The sequence below is a fragment of the Andrena cerasifolii genome, chromosome 10 (genome assembly GCF_050908995.1).
Source record: "Andrena cerasifolii isolate SP2316 chromosome 10, iyAndCera1_principal, whole genome shotgun sequence".
NCBI classification, from domain to species: Eukaryota; Metazoa; Arthropoda; class Insecta; order Hymenoptera; family Andrenidae; genus Andrena; species Andrena cerasifolii.
In genome coordinates, this window is record NC_135127.1 from 7730397 (window position 1) to 7753637 (window position 23241).

Consider the following 23241-nt stretch of genomic DNA (forward strand, 5'->3'; position numbering starts at 1 on the left):
GATAAAACATAAATAATGACTGGAAAATAATGTAGTTATTCGCTTCACTATTGACTAATTTCTTGTTAAATTTATTATATCTTCTGATTTTAAGCTTGTGTTTAATATATTGTAATAGGTTTCCCATAGAAAGTAATTTAATTGTGGCTGATCGAAGCGGAACTTCTTACCCCTATATGGGGCAAGTTGTTATCGCATTGGGGTAAGTTGTTACTATGATATAAGAGTTGCCTTTTAATGAAATATTTCATTTTCTAATGAAATAAAGCAGAATTTTATTAATAATGGTTATTTATGAAGGTTCGGACCAACAAAAATGTATTATCTTTAAAAGAAAACCAAAAGCGACAGTTTTTATTTATCTTTGCGCATAACTTCGATCGAAGTCGTGTCCCTTTCCGCCTTTCATTCATATGTTCGCATCTTAAAGCACAGCGGAAACAATTTATACATTTGCGGCAGGTCTGTGAAGATAGCACCCCCAAATTCGAATTTTTGAAAAAACTCAACGGCATTCGTTTGCCCACGTTTGCCCATAAAAAATTTTTTTTTGCCCACCCTCCAAAAAAAAGTTATGAACAAAATAAAAAATTTGTCTTCATCACCCATCATGAATGCAATTTCAATTTTATAATAGAAGGATACGAATGTACCCGACCTGGCCACGTTTGCTCACTCTCAGATTTCATTTGCCCACCCTCCAGAATTTAAATGAATAATAAAAACCACGAAAAAATGGGTATAGATGAAGCGATCGCGTTAAAGTTCGATTTTTCTGGAAAATATTATCAAAATTGTTCTTTCAACAATGCAGTCCGTTAGTTTAGATGTAGAAGAGATTTGCCCATGCATTAATTTCGTATGCCCACCCTTCAGAATCGAATTATTAATGAAGATAGCCAAGAAGTGCGGTACCCGTTGAAACGATCGCGTTAAAGTTCGATTTTTCTGGAAAATATTATCAAAATCGTTCTTTCAACGATGCAGTCCGTTAGTTTAGACGTAGAAGAGATTTGCCCATGCATTAATTTCGTATGCCCACCCTCCAGAATCGAATTATTAATAAAGATAGTCAAGAAGTGCGGTACCCGTTGAAGCGATCGCGTTAAAGTTCGATTTTTCTGGAAAATATTATCGAAATCGTTCTTTCAACGATGCAGTCCGTTTGTCCAGATGTAGAAGAGATTTGCCCATGCATTAATTTCGTATGCCCACCCTCCAGAATCGAATTATTAATAAAGATAGCCAAGAAGTGCGGTGCCCGTTGAACCGAATACCTTTCTGTTCGTTTTTTTCCGAATGAATTATCAAAATCGATTGTTCTTACCGTAAAGGTTAAAGGTGTTTGGTGACGTGTTCTCCAAGAAATGTTGCACACACTTCTTTCTCACTTTATTCGAACGACACTTCAAAAATTATTCACAGAAAAAGATATAACCTGACTTGTATATATGGCATGAGGTACTATCCACCATTTTGAATTATCTTTTGCCCACGAGTGACGTCACGTTTGACCGTTATTTTTGCTTCACTATGACTCGTGGCTTCATATAGAGCAGGCCGTGTCTATAGGTATATATGGTCTAAGTGCATTTTTCACTAATTACCGCAATGATATCGCACAACGGAAAATAATATAATCTCACAGTTACTTCACGAACCGTAAATGAATGCACGATCTTGCAAAAGTTGTGTCCGAACTCTGTAGACCGACTGACTTTCGTGCGTCGTTGGGAGGAATTCGAGACTATCGCAGATATCTGTTTACGTTTCGACAGTGGCACTCGGCGCTGCGTGTCGTGATCGAACGTGCCGAAACGTAAGCAGATGTCTGCGATACTCTCGATTCTTTCCAACGACGCATGAAAATCAGTCGGTCTACAGAGTTCGGACACAACTCTTGCGAGATCGTGCGTTCATTTACGGTTTGTGAAGTAACTGTGAGATTATATTATTTTCCGTTGTGCGATATCATTGCGGTAATTAGTGAAAAATGACTAGAAAACCACTGTGATGTTATTCTGCACTTAGACCATATATACCTATAGACACGGCCTGGTCTATATGAAGCCACGAGTCATAGTGAAGCAAAAATAACGGTCAAACGTGACGTCACTCGTGGGCAAAAGATAATTCAAAATGGTGGATAGTACCTCATGCCATATATACAAGTCAGGTTATATCTTTTTCTGTGAATAATTTTTGAAGTGTCGTTCGAATAAAGTGAGAAAGAAGTGTGTGCAACATTTCTTGGAGAACACGTCACCAAACACCTTTAACCTTTACGGTAAGAACAATCGATTTTGATAATTCATTCGGAAAAAAACGAACAGAAAGGTATTCGGTTCAACGGGCACCGCACTTCTTGACAATCTTTATTAATAATTCGATTCTGGAGGGTGGGCATACGAAATTAATGCATGGGAAAATCTCTTCTATATCTAAACTAACGGACTGCGTCGTTGAAAGAACGATTTCGATAATATTTTCCAGAAAAATCGAACTTTAACGCGATCGCTTCAACGGGTACCGCACTTCTTGACTATCTTTATTAATAATTCGATTCTGGAGGGTGGGCATACGAAATTAATGCATGGGCAAATCTCTTCTACGTCTAAACTAACGGACTGCGTCGTTGAAAGAACGATTTCGATAATATTTTCCAGAAAAATCGAACTTTAACGCGATCGCTTCAACGGGTACCGCACTTCTTGACTATCTTTATTAATAATTCGATTCTGGAGGGTGGGCATACGAAATTAATGCATGGGCAAATCTCTTCTACGTCTAAACTAACGGACTGCGTCGTTGAAAGAACGATTTCGATAATATTTTCCAGAAAAATCGAACTTTAACGCGATCGCTTCAACGGGTACCGCACTTCTTGACTATCTTTATTAATAATTCGATTCTGGAGGGTGGGCATACGAAATTAATGCATGGGCAAATCTCTTCTACATCTAAACTAACGGACTGCATTGTTGAAAGAACGATTTTGATAATATTTTCTAGAAAAATCGAACTTTAACGCGATCGCTTCACCTGTACCCTTCTTTTCGAGGTTTTTATTTTTTATTTAAATTCTGGTGGGTGGGCAAACGAATTTTTTTATGGGCAAACATGGGCATACGATGAACAAATGAATGCCGTTGAGTTTTTTTAAAAAATCGATTTTGGCGGTGCTATCTTCACAGACCTATTTGCCCCAAGTCACGGTAACAACTAGCCCCTACCGACACATGTAGCAATTTTAAAGACTATTCTGCTTATACATGTATTCAAACGATAAACACTATTACACCATGTTCTTAAATGTCATTTGATCCATAAGAACGATTCAATCTATAATATCGACGTTAAATAATTGAAATAGACCAAAAAGTAATGATAGAAAATTTTTTACTTATCTGGTACGCGACTAATAGGTCCTTGCTTACAACCACACAATTCGCTGTCGCGGACGCTATTAAAGTGGGCGACAGAGTGGCGTGATCAACTCACACGGAAAAAATAATTCAAAGTACAACGCTCTTTTTATTTTGAAGATAGAGCCGTCGGAACAACTTACCTCCGGAACTTTTAGCCCCGGTCTCCCCTACCTACTTCGAGGATGACTGCTTGCAGAGATATTCTCACGGATGATACGGTGCAGAATCCGTCGAAAGTGGTGTTTGAAAGTTCGCCAGCATATTGTATGCTTAGAAATGAAGAGGCCTTATAAGTGTAATATTTAATCGCCCAAAATCGTTTGGGACGTTTTTCATTGTCTACTTGCATTTGAGATGTACTCGCGTATTCTCTACCCTTTTCCATCTTTCTTAAACCAGCTTGTGTCTGCCACGTGAATAGCTACTTAAATATCAGTCGTGATACAATTGGAAACTTGCAACTTTAAATTAAATTATCTCAATAATTAATTACGTTTGGATTGACTAAGAAGTATGAAAAGTGTAAAATTGTAAAAATTGAAGACTTTGCAGTAAAAAGGGCGCAATTCCGTATTTACCAATTTCAAGTAGATTAGAAAACACTGTTTACAAAGTTCTGCTTTGAGTGAGAATTATAAAGAGAACACTAATTGATAAATATATATTTTCACACAATAAATAACAGTTATTGAGTTGATAAGTTTTTCTTTCTATTTTCCGTAAATTTTTCACATCTGGAGCATTCGTGTTGCGCGAAACAGTAATGGGTGTAGATTCAAAAGATGTATAATTTTGTATACATATATCACACGTCATAACTCCAAACCTATCGAAAATGGAGCTGCACCCCGCGAGGTCCTGAATTTGTCTTAATTTTTTACAAGGGTATTCAATATGTTTCCCTCCCTAAGGTTCCAAAGGAACTTTACAACTGGCAACCTGCGTCTGACGATTAACCATCGCTCCCAATAAACGAGTTCACTTTACAATCAAGAAATCAATTCCCCGATTCAGGGTCTCCGCGCGAAACGAGAAAGCACGTAAGCCTCGATATTTCACGGACACCGGCAGTCAAACTGTAACGAAATCTTTCCGAGCCTGGGACAGGGGGGGCTGAAATAAAATGAGTTAGGTGTCCGCGCGGTGGCTCGTGCAAAACGAATTATGAACTCGCCGGAAGTTCGGGAGGAGAAGCAGAGGCAGGTACTGGGAATCGGAAGACGGAATCACTCGTAGCTTCTCCCATGGTTCTTCGTTTTGAAGGAGAACCGGGAATGGAATACAAAAACCTTATTGCAAACCGTCCCTGGTATCAGATCCAGCATCTCCGCGACGAATGCAGAATATCTCCTCGTGTATGAGTCGTGTGGTGGATTGTGCTTCAGCTACAGAGTTGCTATCGAATACTGAGCGACCCTTGTTGTGGCAGATACAGTAGATAGCTGCCATTCCGTTGAATTAATGCTGTGAGCTGTGAGAGCTAATTGAAATGGGCGTGCTGTGTGATGATAAATATTGCAGAGTGATAAGTGGGAGCTGGTAGGTTTTATTTGTTGGACAGAGTTGAGTGGTGGTCTGCGTGGTAGCTGTGCTCTTCTATATGTATAATGCGAATGAGTTGTCTCGTTTTAACTTGAGTGTTTTGTAATATGTAAGAAGGATTGATTGATTTAAGTTTAAGTAATGATGGATTCAATATCCACTTGTACGTATATGTGGATTAATCTGAATGATTACGTCAAAATTTTTAGTTGGAGGAGCTAAATCTTAGTAAATTTAGTTAAAACTGACATCTATTTTAATTGATTAGGTACGTTCAAATTTCTAGTTGGTGGACCTAATTAGGAGATTTATAGTTAAGGAACCTTCTCCCTAAAAAACATTTTTGAGGGAGAAGGTTCTCCTGGAAGAAAGGACTGAAAGGATTCGAACGCCGATATCTTATCTATTGCTTGAATACAATTTGTAGGTGTTCGACGAAACGTTCCTCGTTTAGTTGCCACAAGTTCGAAAGGATTCGTGTGGCAGAGTCTTAATTCGATCGAAATCTTCTCGCACGAATACCAGCGTGCTAGAAGCTCGATCGAGGCTTCTCCTTCGAAATCGTATTACAAGTTGGTCACGGACGTTTTGCGAGGGAAACGTTCAGGAATTGCGGAGTGTGTACTCTAATTTTCTTGTTTAATTAATTTAGGCTTCATTCATTCTGTCTAGCATTCTTCTTCGATCTCTCCTGGATAATTTGCAATACATTTGGCTTCATTCATATGGCTTGCCGTGGAGATGAGTTTGGTTCATATAAAATAGTATTTAAAAATATGGAATATTTTTTGATAAAATTTACATACACTTTAATGTGAACTTTTTATTTATAAATAATTTATAATTTAAATCTTAAAATATTGTTTTGTTTTAATCAATTGAAGTTACGTTAATAAATGGAATTGCATAATCATTTATTTTGAAAGTGGTGTAAGTCCATTCATGACCCTGAAAAAGGATATTGGTCTAGTTAATTCTCAAAAACACTATGTGTATAATGAATTTACATCTGCTTAAATACATACAAATGTGAACAAACTAAGTCGACTAAGTCCGGATTTTTCAATCGATGGAAACGCAAACACTTCAATATTTCAAAACAATGGAAAACGGACTTACACTACTTTCAAAATAAATGGTCCCTATATTCTTAAAAGTAATAACACAAACATAGGAAAAATAGGACGAAGCAAAGAAACATTCATTTCACGATCAATTTCATATCAATCACCAAAGAAACTAATATTGTCTAACGAAGCATTGTACCAGAATCCAATTCTGCATATTCGCACGCATTTACACATGTAACGCGTGTTTGCAGATCGGTTTACACGTGATTAAATATTTAGTTACCTCTGTACATCACAATAGCCTGCGTACTATATAGAACGTCATTCCTGCATGGGAATTGATAGATTCTGCACGAATTTATGACAGAAATATTCTCTTCATTTTCATCCCATCTGACTCCAGCAAATAAAGCCACAGAAAATGTCAACTAATTTTCTTTACAAATGGCTTATAACAAGAGAATGTACCAATGTTCCAACAAGCTTCACTTCTCCCCTTTATTCCCCCATCACGTGTTTGATAAAGGAAATGTATAAAAAATATATAAAAAAAAATTTATGTTAAACAATTTTAAAACTAAATTAAAATGCACTAAAAACTAAAAAATAATTATTTTCTTGTACTACAATTTCGATGGTGATATACTACGAACGCCTGCAAAGTTTCGGTTTTACTATTCGTACATAGGTACGTGGTGGATCATTTCTCGATAAATTGTGTATTTTCGATAATCGCGATGCGACTGGCTTCCCGAACGCAGCTGCTTTTTGTCGTTTTCGTAAAGAACGCGAGTGGCTGATTTCAAGTCGTTTGGATTTGTAATTATGGGTTATATCTATAGATGACTGGGTAATTTTTTCACCCCCACTGGTTAATTCTTTTTTTTTGAATATTCTATTGTCATCCAAACTATTCACGCCTGCAAAGTTTCAAGACAATTAGATAGTTGAAAGTGAGTTAAATTTGAGTTGCCAGATTTGAACCATACATACACACATTAAACAAACAAACAGAGTATCGAAGCTGAATAAAATCGTTTAATGAAAAATGGTCACAGAAAAGAACTTCTTCTATCCTTAAAAGACCTGTTCCTCCAATCCTCGATTTCTTGCTATTAATTTGCAACAATAGAGAATTAATTGTATTTTCATATTGCCAGAGCGAACTCAGTTTCACCCAGCACCGACATAACCACAGGGGTTTCCTCCAGTTGCCTCGCAGTCTGCGTCCCTCTGATCGCGCGTACATCGCATGCGGGTGCATGTGCCGGTGGTCGTGCACGCTTGCGCGGTGCCCGCGCGCCGCCAGACAGCCCGTCGCTACGGGTGCATCTCGCGGCAGTTCGCAGTCGTCTTCTAAAGCAAGCCCATTAGTCGCTCAGCATTCGGCCGGGACACATTTTCGTCGATCACACACCGCAGACTTTGCTCACAGAACTCTACTCACATATTCATCCGAAACGACACCTGCCTCCTCTCTGCCTCCCGCTCTCCCTCTCTCTCTCCCCGGAATCCCCGTCTCATCGGGCTCGCAGGACGTTATCGGTTCGCCACCCGTTGCGTTGGAGCGGACGGTCCAGCCAGCGAGGGGATGCAACTGAACTCGATGGGCTCCCGTGCACGTGCCAGCTGACTCTCGAGGAGCGTCGAACTCTATACGACCACGCGCTCTCTCCCTTCCTACCAAGCGGAAAGTCCCCGCGATTCAGCCGAGACCTCGAGACGTCGCCCGTTCCCGCGAGATTCGCCCCCCCCGTTGGACGAAGATGATTTCTGACTGGTTCGCGTGAAGGATCTGTCCGCGGAAGCCTCTCTATTCGCTGCCAAGCTGATGCCAGAGTGTCGGGCTGAGGGTGTCGCCGAGGTACCACCAGAATAGCCCCTCAAGGAAGAGTTTATATCGAGTACGTACGCTAGAGGAGCTCACGAGCGGGTCCGGGTAGATCGAATCGAAGGGTAGCCCGAGCGACGGACTCGGTTGGGCTGAGGTCGTCGACACGGCAGTGAGGAACCGGACGGAAGAAGACGGGGTCGGTAACGTGAGCCAGCAAGCGCGGTCGATGGTCGAAAGCACCTCGATCCAACGCTTCCCGATCAAGTTTCCCATGCTGCAGCCACCGTCTCCCCTTCTGGAGATGGCATCCCTGCGTTTGCCTGACTCGGAGGAGTTCGACGTGGACACGCGACGTCGAAGCAACAACGGCAATGTGCCGCCCACGACGGTCGCCGCCGTTCCGCCGGCCACTGGCACGCTCCTGCAGATGGGGAACGTCCTCAAGAACTATGTGAACAACCTAATCACGGAGACAATCACCGCCAATCCGCGGACCACGATGGACGAGCACAGCGGGCTGTTGAACGCGAGCAAAACGGCGAACCTCTCCACTGCCGAGCAGATACCCGACCGCCTGTACAGGCACAGCATGGCGATGTCGGCGGTCTACTGTGTCGCCTACGTCCTCGTCTTCGTCGTCGGCCTGATCGGCAACAGTTTCGTCATAGCGGTGGTGTATCGGTCCCCGCGTATGAGGACTGTCACGAATTTCTTCATCGTCAACCTCGCGGTGGCCGACGTCCTCGTCATCGTCTTCTGCTTGCCAGCTACCTTGATGAGCAACATCTTTGTTCGTGAGTAATTTATAATTATTTCGTCCATCTTCTAGGGACCAAATGTAGAGCTGTGAATAGCTTGTTGTCTTTCGAGTGTACCCTGATATGTACAGTTCTTTCCATTTCGTCGTGTTTTATGGTTCAGAGGAAACGAACCGCGAAGGGGGTTGAAGGTGCGAGTGAATCGATCTCGTGTATTGATCATGCGTGGGGGCTTCGCTGCAGGGTATACCTGAGAACGCGAAAATCAGGTTGCAAGTGATTAAAAGCGCAGCAGATCGGGAACGATGGGGATTGTCGATGGATTCGTCGATGCAGCGACTCCCGTTGCAGTCCTTGCACCGCTTCGAAGGGTGGCTAGCGGCAGGGTCGGTGGGGTTTCTCCCTTGGTACCAAGGAATCGATCCCTTCGCGACTCCCCGTTGCTGTTCACGCTCTATGCACCGGGCGCATCGCGATTCCCCTTCGACAGGCGACAGCTCCGTCCCGGCTAACTGTAGATAAATTATTCGATAATGGAATCGCGCGATAGGTCGGGACAGAGTGCAAAGAGGTTTTCGTAGCTTCCTTTCAATTTCCGAATTCGATTGAGCCTCGGGCGAAAACCATCCCGCTGAACGTCGGCCGATCGATAACGGGGAGATGTCGTAGCGATAGGGTTGTCGATTTCAACCAACCCCGAGGGAAGTGCAGGGAGAAAGTTGGTGCTCGGTGCACTTTAGGTTTGCTAAATAGTTGACGTGGAATATCTTTTAAGTAGGGTTACAGGTTCGTGAGAAAAACTTAGTCAAGGTCGCTGATATTTTTTGCATAACTGTCAGCGGGGTTTTTAAATTCATTTTAATTCGCGACAGGAAAAGAAAGACGCTAAGCTTGTATAGATGTAAAGGACCGGTTTGGTCATCAGGATTGATTAAGTGGGTCAGTTAATTCCGATAGCACCAAGGGATAACGAGGTGTATGGTGCACAAATATGAATTTGCCGCTGGGACGTCGCGCAATTAAGCAGAGATCGTTACGTGTGCAACGCGTATTCGATGTAACATCTATCTAATTACGATTGCGGGCATTTGTAGCTTAAGCTCGATCGAAGGACAACCTGCGATTGTGAACAGTGCCTTTACTCCTTCCTCGTTTAGTGGCTTTATCGACGGTTAGGGGTAGGATACCTACTGATCAGACTCCCTGGGGTTTACGAGGATCTAACAGGATCATCTTTCCTATCGATCAACTCTGATCGCGAAGACAACACTTTTGTCTGAACTTCACTGTGCTGCATCAGCAACGTGATGTTACAGGGGCGTTGCAATTTATTAAACAGAGTAGGATCATTCCTTCGCATCATTTTATAAGGCGATAATTTTATTTCTCATTTTTATGGTACTTTGTTGTTGTAAATAAAAGGGTGAGATTTGTCGTTTGCTAAGATTTAACAGGAGTCTATTGGAGTGACTTTCTTCCAAGTTGATGGACGCTGACCAGTCTTTTCTCAATCAGTCTCTTTCTTCGATTGAAAATTAACTATTTCCCCTATCTTCATGTTCATCGATCACAGATGAAGTACCAGTAGGATCGTCATAACGATCTAATAGAGCCATGTTGCACATCGATCCCTTTTATTTATTAAACGTAAGAGGTGAATTCAGATTCAGTAAAATTCAGATGGGACGAGTTGTTGTATCGATTGTTCCCTCCCTTCTAAGGAACTGACAATCCAGTTATCGAGGTCAGGAGTATTTTCTTGAACTGGTACACATACTTCTTACCTTTGCGTGTTTCAGACATCAAGATGGCTTTAGTCGAGTAACAGAATATTGTCCTGACGTTATCTTGAGCTTAGAAAATTCTTTAAATAATATGACGTGCTGTAATTGTCGATGGGCTTGAGAGTTATCTGAAAGAATTATTGATAATGAAGCCATAAGGTGCAACACAATTAGCACTAATTAAAACACAAAATAATAGACTTTATATTAATACAATAAGCCTCAGACTTAGAAAACTAACATTCTCAATGTATCCTCATGTAATTTCAAATTTTTACATTCCAATTCATATTATAATATAAGAGATAACAACTTACGTGACCTGATCAGCCATCAAGATGTACAACTCTGAGTTCCAGGACCATTTTTAGTCACTAATCCACATGTTGTTAACTCAGTTAACTTAACCTTAGGTATTCAATGTAGTCGCTAATGACTACCAAAGTTGATGCAACTCAAAACACTCAATTAATAAAATAAACAGAAGTACAACTATGGGAGCAACAGATTGTATTCAAAATATTCAGAAGATTTAATGCAAGTTTTCGTTATATCCACTCTCACCGATCATCTGTTCTAGCTCTAATCTTGATATCTTATACCTAATTGATTCCAATGACAATCAGCTCGCATCAGAGTCATTTGTGCTCCACACATCACACTCTTGATATCCTCCAACCTCTCATCGATCGATTTAAGCGCAAGATCTATTTGTCAGTCTGCTCTCGAATTTCAAAGGTCGTCGTAATTGCATATAGAAACGAAGCACGCGGCCGTGAGCCTCCAGACTCGTTTCCAGCGGCCAATTGTCGGCGAGTCGCATGACTAACGACGTCATTAACACGCACTCGCGCACGCTTACGTTTTTCGTAAGGAATTCAAGTGTCCCAGACCCGTCTGGAGCGCACGACCCGCGGCTCATTCCGCATGCAAACTACAACCGCCAGCGCTGCTCTGTTTTCATCCTGCGGAACGTTGGGATTCTCTTGCGACTAGCTCTGTGGATGGATACCCAGTGTGTAGATAGCTTAGATATGGGTGGACCGAAAAATGAGCGACCGAGGCCGCAGCAGTCACTTATAACGAACAAATATTCAGTGTTCCTCTAGCGTATTACTTCTTCCACAACAATTTTATCACAAACCTTCTATGTAACACTCGCAGTCAGAAAAACAGTCCCAGCTAGTTTAGTCAGTCGCTCTTGGAAAACTACTGCGCTCTTAGATTATTTAAGAAGGCATGCTGTGGGGGCTCATTAGCCACAAACGTAAATTCGATCAGGTAGGATTAAGATATGATTGAGGACAGGGGCGTAGGCAGGATTTCATTCAGGAAGGGGCAATAAATAGTGGAACAAATTTTGTTATTACATCTTACTACGTATAACTAGATAGACAAATAAATCTGTACATAATGCGGATTTACTTCACAATTTAATTTATTTTTATTTTGTAATAAATTAATTTAATTTTGGACGGACCCCGCCCGTGCCCCACCTTGGCTACGCCCATGATTGAGGAAATTATAACCACGCAGTCAAGTAATCATCCACCGCGAGCAAACATTCGACACCAGTAAGATACATTCGATTTGTGTTCGATACCTACACTTGGAGTTGGAGATAAGTATTCTATACTTGCACAATAAGCCAATTGCTAGTTCTGCTAGACACAACTGTGCAAATATGTTATCCAATGAGCAGATATCAGTCGACGATTTGTTGGCACTGCTCATGCAGAAGACACATCAGACTTGACGTACAAGAAAACTTCGATTATCCCTGTAGCGTTATCAAATAAAGAAGTGTACAAAGAACTGCATCAAAATTTCGTATTACCAGAAATGGATCATTAATGAGGTGTTTTAAAAATGTTTCCTTTGCATATTTTCATATTTTTGGCGATACAAACATGTTTTTTTAAAGCTTATGATGTTAATAAACATTCTGTCAAAGAGCAAGTCTCAGCTTAAATTTCTTTCTTTGTAATTAATTAAAAAAGAAATGTCTCATTTTCGTCAAAAACGGCTCCCTAGTACTTAAGAATAACCAGATGACTCACTATCTTCTATTTGCAAAGTCGTGCCTCATTTATCCGCAGGAAAAGAGTAAGGCTCACAGAAGGAGAGTTAAATCGGCCGGGCAGGTCAATTCTATCAAACGCTGCCGCCCACTTCACGCTCTACTCCACCAGGTCGATTTTATTTATAAGGTTAAAAGTAGAACGTGGTTGCTACCGAGTGTCGCGGCTCTGAGCAGAGCCCGCCGTACAAACTCATCCCCTCCTAATTAAAAGGATACGGGAACGTGTCGACTAATTGTTTGGAAGCCCGTGGGGAGCCACAGGATCGTCAGGTTTTTCCCCGCTCGAGCAATCCTCAGGTTCGACCCTCTAATTACCAGTAGACGAGGCTACACGATGGTGTTATCGTTCAGCGCCGGTGCGCCATTGTCTCCTCCGAATAGTTTCTACTATCGTCACAGAACCACAAACTTTCCCTCGTCCCGCGTGTTTATCCGGCGAAAGAAAGCGGAAGTCAATAACGAAATTGAAGTCTTCCCCCGGCGACCATGTTTTTATCACGCCGCACGGGGGCGTTGGCCTCGTAGAGCGACTGCTGAATGGCCAGAAGAACATTCACCCGCGTGATATGATTTTCGCGAGGAGAATAACAAACGTTTCCATTCGGCTGGCTTCGGTTATTTATTGCCTCAATTCACTCAGGGCCTGGGGACTCGTCTCCAGTCGGACACTGCCACCCCGGGTAGCCCAAAGTAACTTGTCAGTGCTGGAAAATAGAAAAGCACGCATTAACCTTTAAGGGGTGCTTTCACCCCGAAGAACCGAAAACGGACAGAATCGAAAAAATTGCCTGACGTATCTATCGAGCTCCCCTGCAAACTTGCACGGTTTTAAAAAAAAATCGAAGTGTTAGAGTAACATCCCTTGTAAGCTGCGAGCACCGTGTTTGCTGGGTCCATCCTTTTCTCGATCGAGAATCAATTAATCGTTGCCGAAGAACGCCTCAGCACGCCTTTCTGAGCACAAAGCGTTACACTCGTTCCCTCCTCCTGAATCAATTTAATTGCATTCCACGTTATTATTACGCACTGATCAATAGTCAAAGGGAAAAGTTGACCGATGTGTTTGCATCGTAATCGCGCCCGATTACCCTCGTTTCGCGTTTCACTGGAAGCATCGTCGAATCAGGCGGTTATATCGCAATTATAGTAAGCTCGACCGGGGCTCGCATAGCTCTGCAAGCTTTCGAGGAGCCTCGAAATTGCGCTTCGAGCACTCTTCCGTTAATCAAGCCCTCGGCGAACAGTTGCTGAAAGTCCCAACACTTTCAGCGGGATGTTTCGGAAAGCTTGCCCCTTCAGATCAAGCCAAAGCCGCCGAGCAAGCTTTTATGATCCGTCACCACTTTCGAGACAGGCGAAGTGCTGTCGACGACTGTCTTCCATTCATCGCCCCCGTTGTTTGCGAAGTTCCCTCACAGAGCCAGCAGCCGATCGAAGAGGCGCGGAATAATAGTGGCTGGATTTAAAATCAGTGGGTGCCAGTCGAACTGATACATAAATTAGTTGCAACTGAACTAGCTACAATCGCTGAAACAGAAACCATTTTAACGATTCCTTTGTGCCCTCGCTTGAAGATAATGAAACGACTGAGTGGGCTATTTACATTCACATTAAGCCCTTTCCTCATTAAAACGATGACTCCATCGGCCTACTACGTCGCCGCAACCGAGAAGCTTGCGGAGGCTAACTAGACTTTCACAAGCGAGCGAATTCCTCGCAGTGGAAATTCTCAAGTCGCCCTCTTGATACCTCCTCGACAGTGATATTAGCTGAACGGGTGTGCATTCGACGTCCCTAAAACGGAATTCTCGGCGCATGCAATATCCGCCGGAACCGTCTCGTGCTCGAAGATCCCCTTTCCACGATAAAAGTAGATTTCCGCCATTTCTGCATCCTCAATTTCCCATCAAACGACTACATTTATATCAATACGTATTGAAGGACATTTAGGAGATCGAACACTTAATATCACAGATTTTCCAAGCTTCTTCTCTTTTATAGTAGGTATATGTTTCTCGAGAGCATGCTAAGAAAAGGTTGGACTAAATCGATTTCAACTATGGGTCCGCACCAAAGTGTTACTGGGGGCAATTAACGTTGATTAACATATTCCACAGGATTTATGAAGGATGTTTCAGACCGATGTTGACAACCAAAGCTGTTTCCAAAACTGTTCCCCAGTGGGAAAATCGGGGTTGGTTTTGTAGATTGTTTATTGAATTTCCATACAAAAGGTAATAGATAATAGTCCTAAATGAACAATGGAATTTTTATGAATTTTGTTTCGACAAGTAATTGAAGCTTTACTGGCCCATTCTTAGAGATGCTTTAACTCTGGTTACTTCCTTTAGGTTTCCTATCTAGTTATCTCCAATTTGAATAAAATTTTGTACATTCAAAATACATTTAGAAATAAATTTAGAAAAATACTATATAATACATATGTAGTATAATACATACAAGGTATTTTTCTGAACTTAATAATATATATATAGTATTTTTCCAAACTTGTTAATATGTATATATGTATGTATGTACATATACTGTGCAAATACTGTGGAAATTAGAGTTGATGACATAGAGTGGTGGGTGGAAAGTTCAGTTAATATCGCAGGGTTCCGGATTCGGAAAGTTTTGAGTAACTGCAGAAACATTTGCTTTGAAGAATATTCCGCTAAATAGCCCTGAAACATTACGCCCATTTAGCTGCCATCGCGTAGACCCAGATTCATCAACGTAGCAAAACGACGAGTCTGCCAAAGGCTTTCACGTATTCTCGCAGGTCGTAAAAGGTAGGCCAAAAAGAGAAAAATTCAGGCGACAGAGGAGGGCCAAAACGATTTCCCCTGCAGTAGGAAGGCGGCCACGATGGCCGACAAGGGTATTCAGCTTGGGAAATGCAGCAACCCTGTCGGCCCGCGATTTCCGTGGTGCAGCAGGGTGCAGGTGAGCAGCTGCACGCAGGACATGGCTGCGTGGCTCGATCCTCGTTTGCTTTGAAATGGAAATTGGCAGCGATCTCGGGATTCTAGACTAACGACATGGCAAATCGAATTACTCGCGTTCAGAGTCGATCATCGGACCACGACGTCGCGTCAGGCTGATTCCATCGTTCGCGTCCATTTAAGCATTAAAAATGAAAATGGACGATCGTCTTCCACGCTGTTGATATCATTCTTTCGACCCTCGCCCGCGTAACTGCTAATCATTTCGACGATTTCGCGTTAATAATAGACGAAGGAAATAAATTTGGAAAAAGGACTTAGTAGAGGATTAAAATACTGTGGTTGTTAAGGGTTAACTATGATTCTTTGATACATTACATTTACCTAGCTTTATTCGCGTTAATGAATACTTATTGTGCCTTCAACGAAACTAGTTTGAATGGACACTTGAAACGGGCATTCTGAGTGTAAGACGTTTTATACCTTTCTTCGAAACAATGGCTTTACTGTTACCCTCTTCGAATGGAAGATTTCAGTTTTATGAAATAATATATCCAGATCTCGGCGGGTGTTTCGTCCTTGAAGGAATCCTTGTAGACATCTGCAGTGATGGCTCTTGATGGATTTTGCAACTTTGACCTCTAAATGGTATCGTACTGCTTTTGAAACGTATGAGGAATTGAATTTTACAAATACTTTGGTGCAAGTGTTATTCTGTTCCGAGTAATGAATATTCACAGTAGTATTGTAATTATCCAATTATTCTCCTATTTATTATAACACTTTACAGATGCATTGCTAGGTAAATCTTTTCTTAAAAAATTCGTTGCGAGAAACAAATCCCACTTTGTCAATCTGATGTTGACTTTTTTACACATTACACTTAATCTGCACAACGCTCTGGAACAGGATTATCATAGGTCTTCTAATGAATTCCCATAAATCTTTAAAATGTAGGGATGATTTGTCAGCAATTTCACAAGAATGGTTCCCAGTTGAACAAAATTTTGAAGATTTTATAAATTTGGTATCTATCTTCTATCGGCGACATAGTTCTCGTAAAGCACGTCTTTGTAGCACGACTGTAAAAGGAGTAAAACGACTAGGAGATAAAGGTACATTGTTATTAATCAATGCCACCCTCATGGTCGGTTATCGCTTATCTTCAGGATTTACTCCGAGTCTTGTTCAAATAGAAACGCCAGAGATCAGCGAGATTATCCTTAAATTCCCAGGATTGCATTTAAATAAGATTGTGTCACTGATTGGAAGACCCAAATAATGGTATAAGGAATTTTTGTGCAGGACCTTAATTGCTTTAATTGCACCAGTAACTACCGAATAGTAAACCAGTTGAAATTGATTAAATCGATGATAAATTACTGGTTTCAATTTTGGAGAATGCTAGTAAATATTGATAATTAATAGTCTGTGAGATTATTCATAGAACATTTTCTCCGAACGAAGGCTACTCGCGTGGTTCTGGAAATTCGAAACGAAATCAATGGACACGTATAAAATGATCTTCAGTCTTCAAGCATTTAAAAGCGAATTTCTCAACAGGAATTCTTTAGTTCCTGTTTAGCATTTTACGAACATTCATTCCCTTAATTTCTGCGATACCTCGATGCTCGAATTTCAACGTCGCACGTGCTCGGACGGAAACGAGGGTCTCTTAATCTTATTCTCGCGATACTTAAGGCTGAAGGTAAAGCTCGCTCGATTTATCTTTAGCGATCTTTTGATAACTCGTTTGATAAGGCTTTCATTCCACCGCGGAGCGAAGTGGATGGCATGGAGTTTGTTCGACCAACGAAAACAATCGATATACAAATGCTGTTTAGCGATGACTCGACAAGGTCGTTGGAAACAGAAATCGAGAAAGCGGCGAGTGAAGCGAAAATGTGTACTCGCGTCTGATAAGATCGTGGTCTGTCTTTGCACACCGATGCGAGGGAACGGTTCGATGAACATCGCGAAATTTGTCGCGCTGGGTTATCTAATATTCCTGGAAGCACTTCTGTTAGCGAAGTTTTGCGAACTGAAAGTTACTCGATACTTAGAAAGCCGTAGAGTTGACAGACCTCGTATAGGGCACGAGGAGTTATTCATTACTCGGATTTCATTTGTCTTCGAAAACCCATTGCGGAAATCCTGAACAACCAGTCGATTTTTAATGGGCTAGAATGCTTACACTGCGTGGAGAATAATTTACGTATTTTATTCAGTACTAATTGCGTTGTTGAATTAACTAAAAATACTTGAATCACTATTTTTCAGGGTGCGCTATATTTCCAGTGATCCATCGGCTTCCCTTTCCGAATTCTTCGCGAGAAGAAGACTTTAAGGCGTGGAAATTACTTTGCACAGTAGCCTTGAATTTCCCAATGAAAAGTTTAGGGAATCGTATAATCTTTCGCGGAATATTGAGCAGTCGTTAGCGAAGCATAAATGTTCTATTGCTTTAGACCAGAACCATATCAAAGAATTGTGCAAGCTACTATTTCTTGTCAGAGATGATTTGTGCTCCAATCCTGATATCTCATTACATCCCCCCATAGTCACTCACAGACACATCTTCCGTTTCGTGCATCATTTCAGTTCAGAAACTTTCTCGAATTATTGGTGGACGATGCTTCTCATTTCGAGCAGAATCTTTCGAAGCCCACCCAAATCCTTTCTGCGGCTAATGGAGCGCAAAAAAAGCAATGAAAAAAGAGGCAGGCAGAAGGGAAGTAAAATACCGAGTCAGATTAATTGTTCCGATCGTTGCGCCAATAATTGGGTCGTGGGATCGACTATAGCGCCGCGAGCGAAGCGGAAGTACGAGCGATTATGCGAGGAAAAGGTGCCGTATATAACGAAGGTGTTGACCGATGTACAGGGTGAATAAAATGTTATCGTCCAGCCTTTCCCTTGTAAATGATTCGTTACAATAACTTTCAAGTATTTCAACGAGTTCGAAACTATGGTCTCACTACTGTATTCAATTTTTCATTCGAGTTTAAGCTATTTTGTGCTAGAAAATAGTAAACGATAAAATGTGAATCGATCCTAAGAAAAAGTCAATGATATATTGTAGTGACAGGATGCGAAAAATTTGTAACAATTCTGTGAATGACTTCTGGTATGTTTATCCTCAGTGTTCTCTTTAAAGTGCATTACCTGCCTTCTAAAAAACAGACGTATCTTCCAAACAAGGTCTAGACTCTGTGGCGACAATCCCAGACAGAACTGACCCGATACAAACATATCCCTTACATCCAAATAGGTCGAAAAGTGCTTTTTGCTGTGTCCCATAAAATAGCAAACCGAGGCTTCTTTTATTAGAACCAAGATCTACTAAAAGCATTTACATCTTATAAATAAACACCACCCTATTCTGCGAGCTTTCGCTACAATAAATTTCCTTCGAAAGATGAGCTTCACTCAGCAACCGAGTTACAACCAATCCAATAAAACAGTTGACCTTGATACATGGCTTTAATCAATTCAAATTTCGTGTATCCGAATTTCGGGAATCTACTACGTGGAGCCCTCCTTAAAACCCTGACACCAGCAAAATGAACACCCTGTATAGGTGCGGCTGTGCACGGCAGACTGCTGGGTTGTAGGTTGGATGCAGCGGGACGTCGTTGGAGTTCAACGTGTACGCCCCCGCACACGCAACAGAGGGTGAGTGTATCGAGTGCGCTGGCTGCACGGGGTGAACGGCCCGAGGTGACCGCGTCCCGCACCCTCCAGCCTGCACCGCTTCTGAGAGTCTCCTTCAAAAACTAGGGCTCGGTTCCACTATGCCGGGCTACCGTGCTTCGATCCTACCCTCAGCGAAACGCAACGATCCCTCCTGGACACCCCCCGACACCCTCGGCTCAACTGTTAACGTCCAGTGTTTATCAACATCGCCAGCTATCCGGGGTCGAGTAAATTCGTTTAGGATAACGTTCTCTTTCTCGATTCCAACCCCTCGTTTTTCTTCCTTCCTTAACCCTAGAACACAAAGGCTCGACATTTTTACGACTGACAAAGCTTTTCGCCAGGATGACGACTACTTTTCGCGTTGTTTTCAACGAACCATTTTGCAGGGAATAGGGCAATAATGTGTACGAATGTTATGTTTATGTTATAAAGCTATTAACCAATGATAAAATTTGCAATATTTTGTCATACAAATAAAAATCTGCAGAGAGTGGTTTTTACGAACGTTTGTGTTCTAGGGTTAAAGTTGGCTATATCAATTTTGGCCATTCTTCTGTGTAATTGGATTTCGTTACAATTTCATGCAAGGAAAATAACATAAGGGTTAACCCTTAACATTTTCCCCATATTTTCTTCCTTTTGGTGTGACCTTGTTTTCTAATCTGTCGTGTCATGAAGACAACTTTCAGTGGTTTTAAATAAAACACGTAATAAAGTTACTAATAACACCAGTATACTTTAAAAATAAATTTAAGCTTGTCATTATCAAATTATTAAAGAGTCTGCGAGACTCCACGTCACCGTTTATGCCACAATGTGGGACGTCACCGGTTAAGGGTTAAGACAATAGAGACGCTGAACGTTTTCCTTGCTAAAAGTCAATTCTCATCGCCCCAGATGAATTAACATCGAACGTAATAGAGTCTAGAGTCAATCAACTTGTACAAACAGTGTCAAGTGTTCAAGAATTGATGTCCACTAGTACTTTACAAATATTACGAACTCCTTAGGAGAGAGATTGCTCGCTCACCAGAGTAAAGTTTGCTCGGCGGAGTTAACCCTAGCAAATGCACCCTTGATTTTTACGTTTATCGCTCGATATTTGAAACGAACAGGTAATTGAATCACGTGAATGGCCCCTCGTTGTCCGTGACAGCGTTTCTTCAACAAAGCTGGTTTAAAGAGCCGCTACACGAATTACCAAGGCATTGTTCGTCGCTTACCGCAGCAAGCGACCCTTACAGTTCGTTTTTCCAATTAACTCCTCCTGTAATTTGCTTCTTCCAACGAATGAACATCACCCGCACCAATAACTCTTAAAAGTAACTCGAGGGGGACTACTTCTCAAGCTGAAGCCTCGATATTTCGTTATAGAAGCTCCTCCTTTCTTCTTCTAGTTCTTCTTCTTCGGCTTCCACCAATTCAGTTCATTTCGGTGATTTTAATCACTGCAGGCCTTTGCTGCATCCACGACCAAACGAAAGCTTCGTGTTTATTGGAAATCGTTGGTTCAACGAGTCTGAAAGCTGAAGAGAAGCTTTTCGTAACGGTTATTATATCCTTAAGTTTTTCATCTTTTGTGCTCCTCGAGCAGTATCTCGCTGTTAAATGTGTCCCATTAAATGGCTATAAAAAAATGTGTCCTGGGTATTGTATAGAATTATTATTCTTCTAGAAGAAGGCGAATAATCTTTCTAACAGATTATAACAGATAAAGAAATGAATGTAAAATCTTCTCCATTGAAAATACCTATTAGTACTGTTAGTGTTCCAAAATATTATAGTCAGAATGGGATGGAAATATCGGTTTCCTTTTCATCTTGGTAATCAGTCGTTCAGAATTTTTCTGAAATATGATCTGTCACTGTCTTGAAACAGTACAGTGTTCCTTCGTTACGAGCGAACTATCAGAAAGCAACACCTTACGGATGAGCTACGGCGGTTGTCAGATCCAATCAGTCGGAAATTTTACCTTGAATCCAAGGAAAGCGTAAGGGCCATTTGTGCGAGGAAAGGGAAAAATAGAACGCACTGGAAAATTGTGTGGAAAGATAAGAAAGTTAGTACACATTTTGTACATGAACGAGTTTTATGAAGATAAAATTCCTTTCACTCCTGAGTGAAAAATGGATATCTGAAAATGTACGTCACCGCATATAGCATGTCAGGATAGTCAATAATATCTCTTGGATGTTACTTATTCGATACAGTGCTACTGGGACAGCAATTTCATTTCAACATTTTCAGTAAATATCACAACGCAATTCTTTAACCACGTGTATAAAAAAAATTTCGTTTCAATCTCTCTACGAGACAAATGATCACGCACGGTCAAGGTCACGCTAAAATCACGATAGAAAAATAGCGGGATAAAGCATTAAATGTTTAAATCTTGTTTTAAGACGGTAGCAACGAGATTTCGTTATAATAAATTTAAAATACTATTCTCTATATTAGAATGATGTATTTACTGATTGTAAAGGATATTTTTAACGTAACTTAAAGTCTGAACACTAGATGAGTTCACAGGATAAGATACTGGCGCGTGTCTGACCACACACTGACCAGTTCTACTTGCTCGCAAGGTACCTAACAGTAAACGTAGAGGAAACAACGAAATCTTCTCTCGATTTTCGCATACTATTTTTCGATTATAATCTTGATACGTATAATTAATTTATTTTTCAACAAATTGACGATTACAAACACATGTTTAAAAATAAACATTTACAAAAATCTGGGTGACTTAACACGACCTACATGCATTCACCTAAAACAAACATTAACTCGATAAAGTAATATCCCTTTCAAAATCATATCCGCAAAAACATCGCCAAGGGAATAAAAAGTTTCAAAATCTCCCTCAACTTTATAGACACAAGCCCACAAATGCTTCCAATCCCAAACTCTGCATAATTAAACCATACTCGCGGTAAAACTCTGACCATCGTTCATCCATTTTTACAACTACTACACTCCTAACATTCCCCACCCCTCATTTTCATTTCCCCCCGTTTAATTCTCTCTCCACTACACCCTACGCGAATCCCCCCGAGCAGGAATGCCTTGCCGATGCCCTGGACGTAGATTAATACACTATTAAAACGGTAATATCGCTTAAGCCGCGGCCGATTGGCGGGCGGAGTTTCTACGCGAGCGTGCAAGAAGTCCGGGTCGGAATCGGGGCGCGACATTATTTCTCAATCATCCACGCAATTAAAGCAAAAGGTTTTCCAGCGGCCGCTAGCACGCCCAGCTAGAGTCCCGTGATAAATCATCGACCCTGACACATATCGCGGGCGACATACGCGAATATGTGTCAGCGCACACGAACGGGCACGGTCATGGATGCATTTGTACAGGTTCGCGGCACATGCACACGCGCGCGCTCATGCAGGGACGAGCTGCTAGCATATGTTGGTTGGAACGTGTCTATTCAGTCTGCCTTTGTCGCGGCATCGCTAACCGTCACATGCTTTGTGCACACTTAATTACAACGTTATTGCGCTTCGTAGGGCGCCGTTAAGTTTTCCTCCTTGTAGCCCCGACCCAGAAGGTTCGATGTGATTCTGATTACGTTGGTAGCAGCAACGAAGGGATGATAACGGAGCAACGGCTGTGTGGCTGAGCACACGGTGCCTGATATCAGCAATTGTACTTTGGGAGTACCGGAAGGGTTCACTGCTGAGATTAGACCAGAAGACTTTACTGATGACTATACAAGAACACAATGTCCTAATTCCTTTGTGATATTTCTGTTTGTTCGTTTTTTATTAGCAACTTCATTAAAATATTCCCTTTTTATGCTTGAAGAACTATAGTGTCTTAGGCCACTTGGTACTTGCACTCTATAGTTATCGAAGATTCTCCAAATATTTGTCATTGTTGGGGATTAAATTGAACGTGCACAGTCGTTCGCCTTAAGGACCGTTCACACTTCTGGCTGCAGGAAATATACTATGTTTAGGTGAAATCTGCGTGGATTCAGTTTAGCTTAATTATCACACAACATAACGTTGTACTATTATCTTTCGTTTGCTGGGCGAGGGCTTTAACTAATGGGGTTATTCGTGCCAAAGATGGATTTTTCTTCTCTCA

General features: G+C 41.5%; 1 protein-coding gene across 2 annotated transcripts in view; it reads left to right on the forward strand.

Moving 5' to 3' along the window:
* Positions 1-7415: 7415 nt before the first annotated feature.
* Positions 7416-23241, forward strand: part of Sifr (SIFamide receptor) — a 65171-nt gene continuing 49345 nt past the window's right edge. Inside the window, exons 1-2 of one of the 2 annotated variants that reach the window (XM_076821148.1) lie at positions 7416-8271; positions 8320-8668. In XM_076821148.1, the coding sequence (XP_076677263.1) occupies positions 8101-8271; positions 8320-8668 (520 nt within the window). In that variant the 5' untranslated portion in view covers positions 7416-8100. Of the gene's footprint in view, positions 8669-23241 lie in introns of both variants that reach the window. The other variant, XM_076821147.1, reaches the window with a different exon arrangement.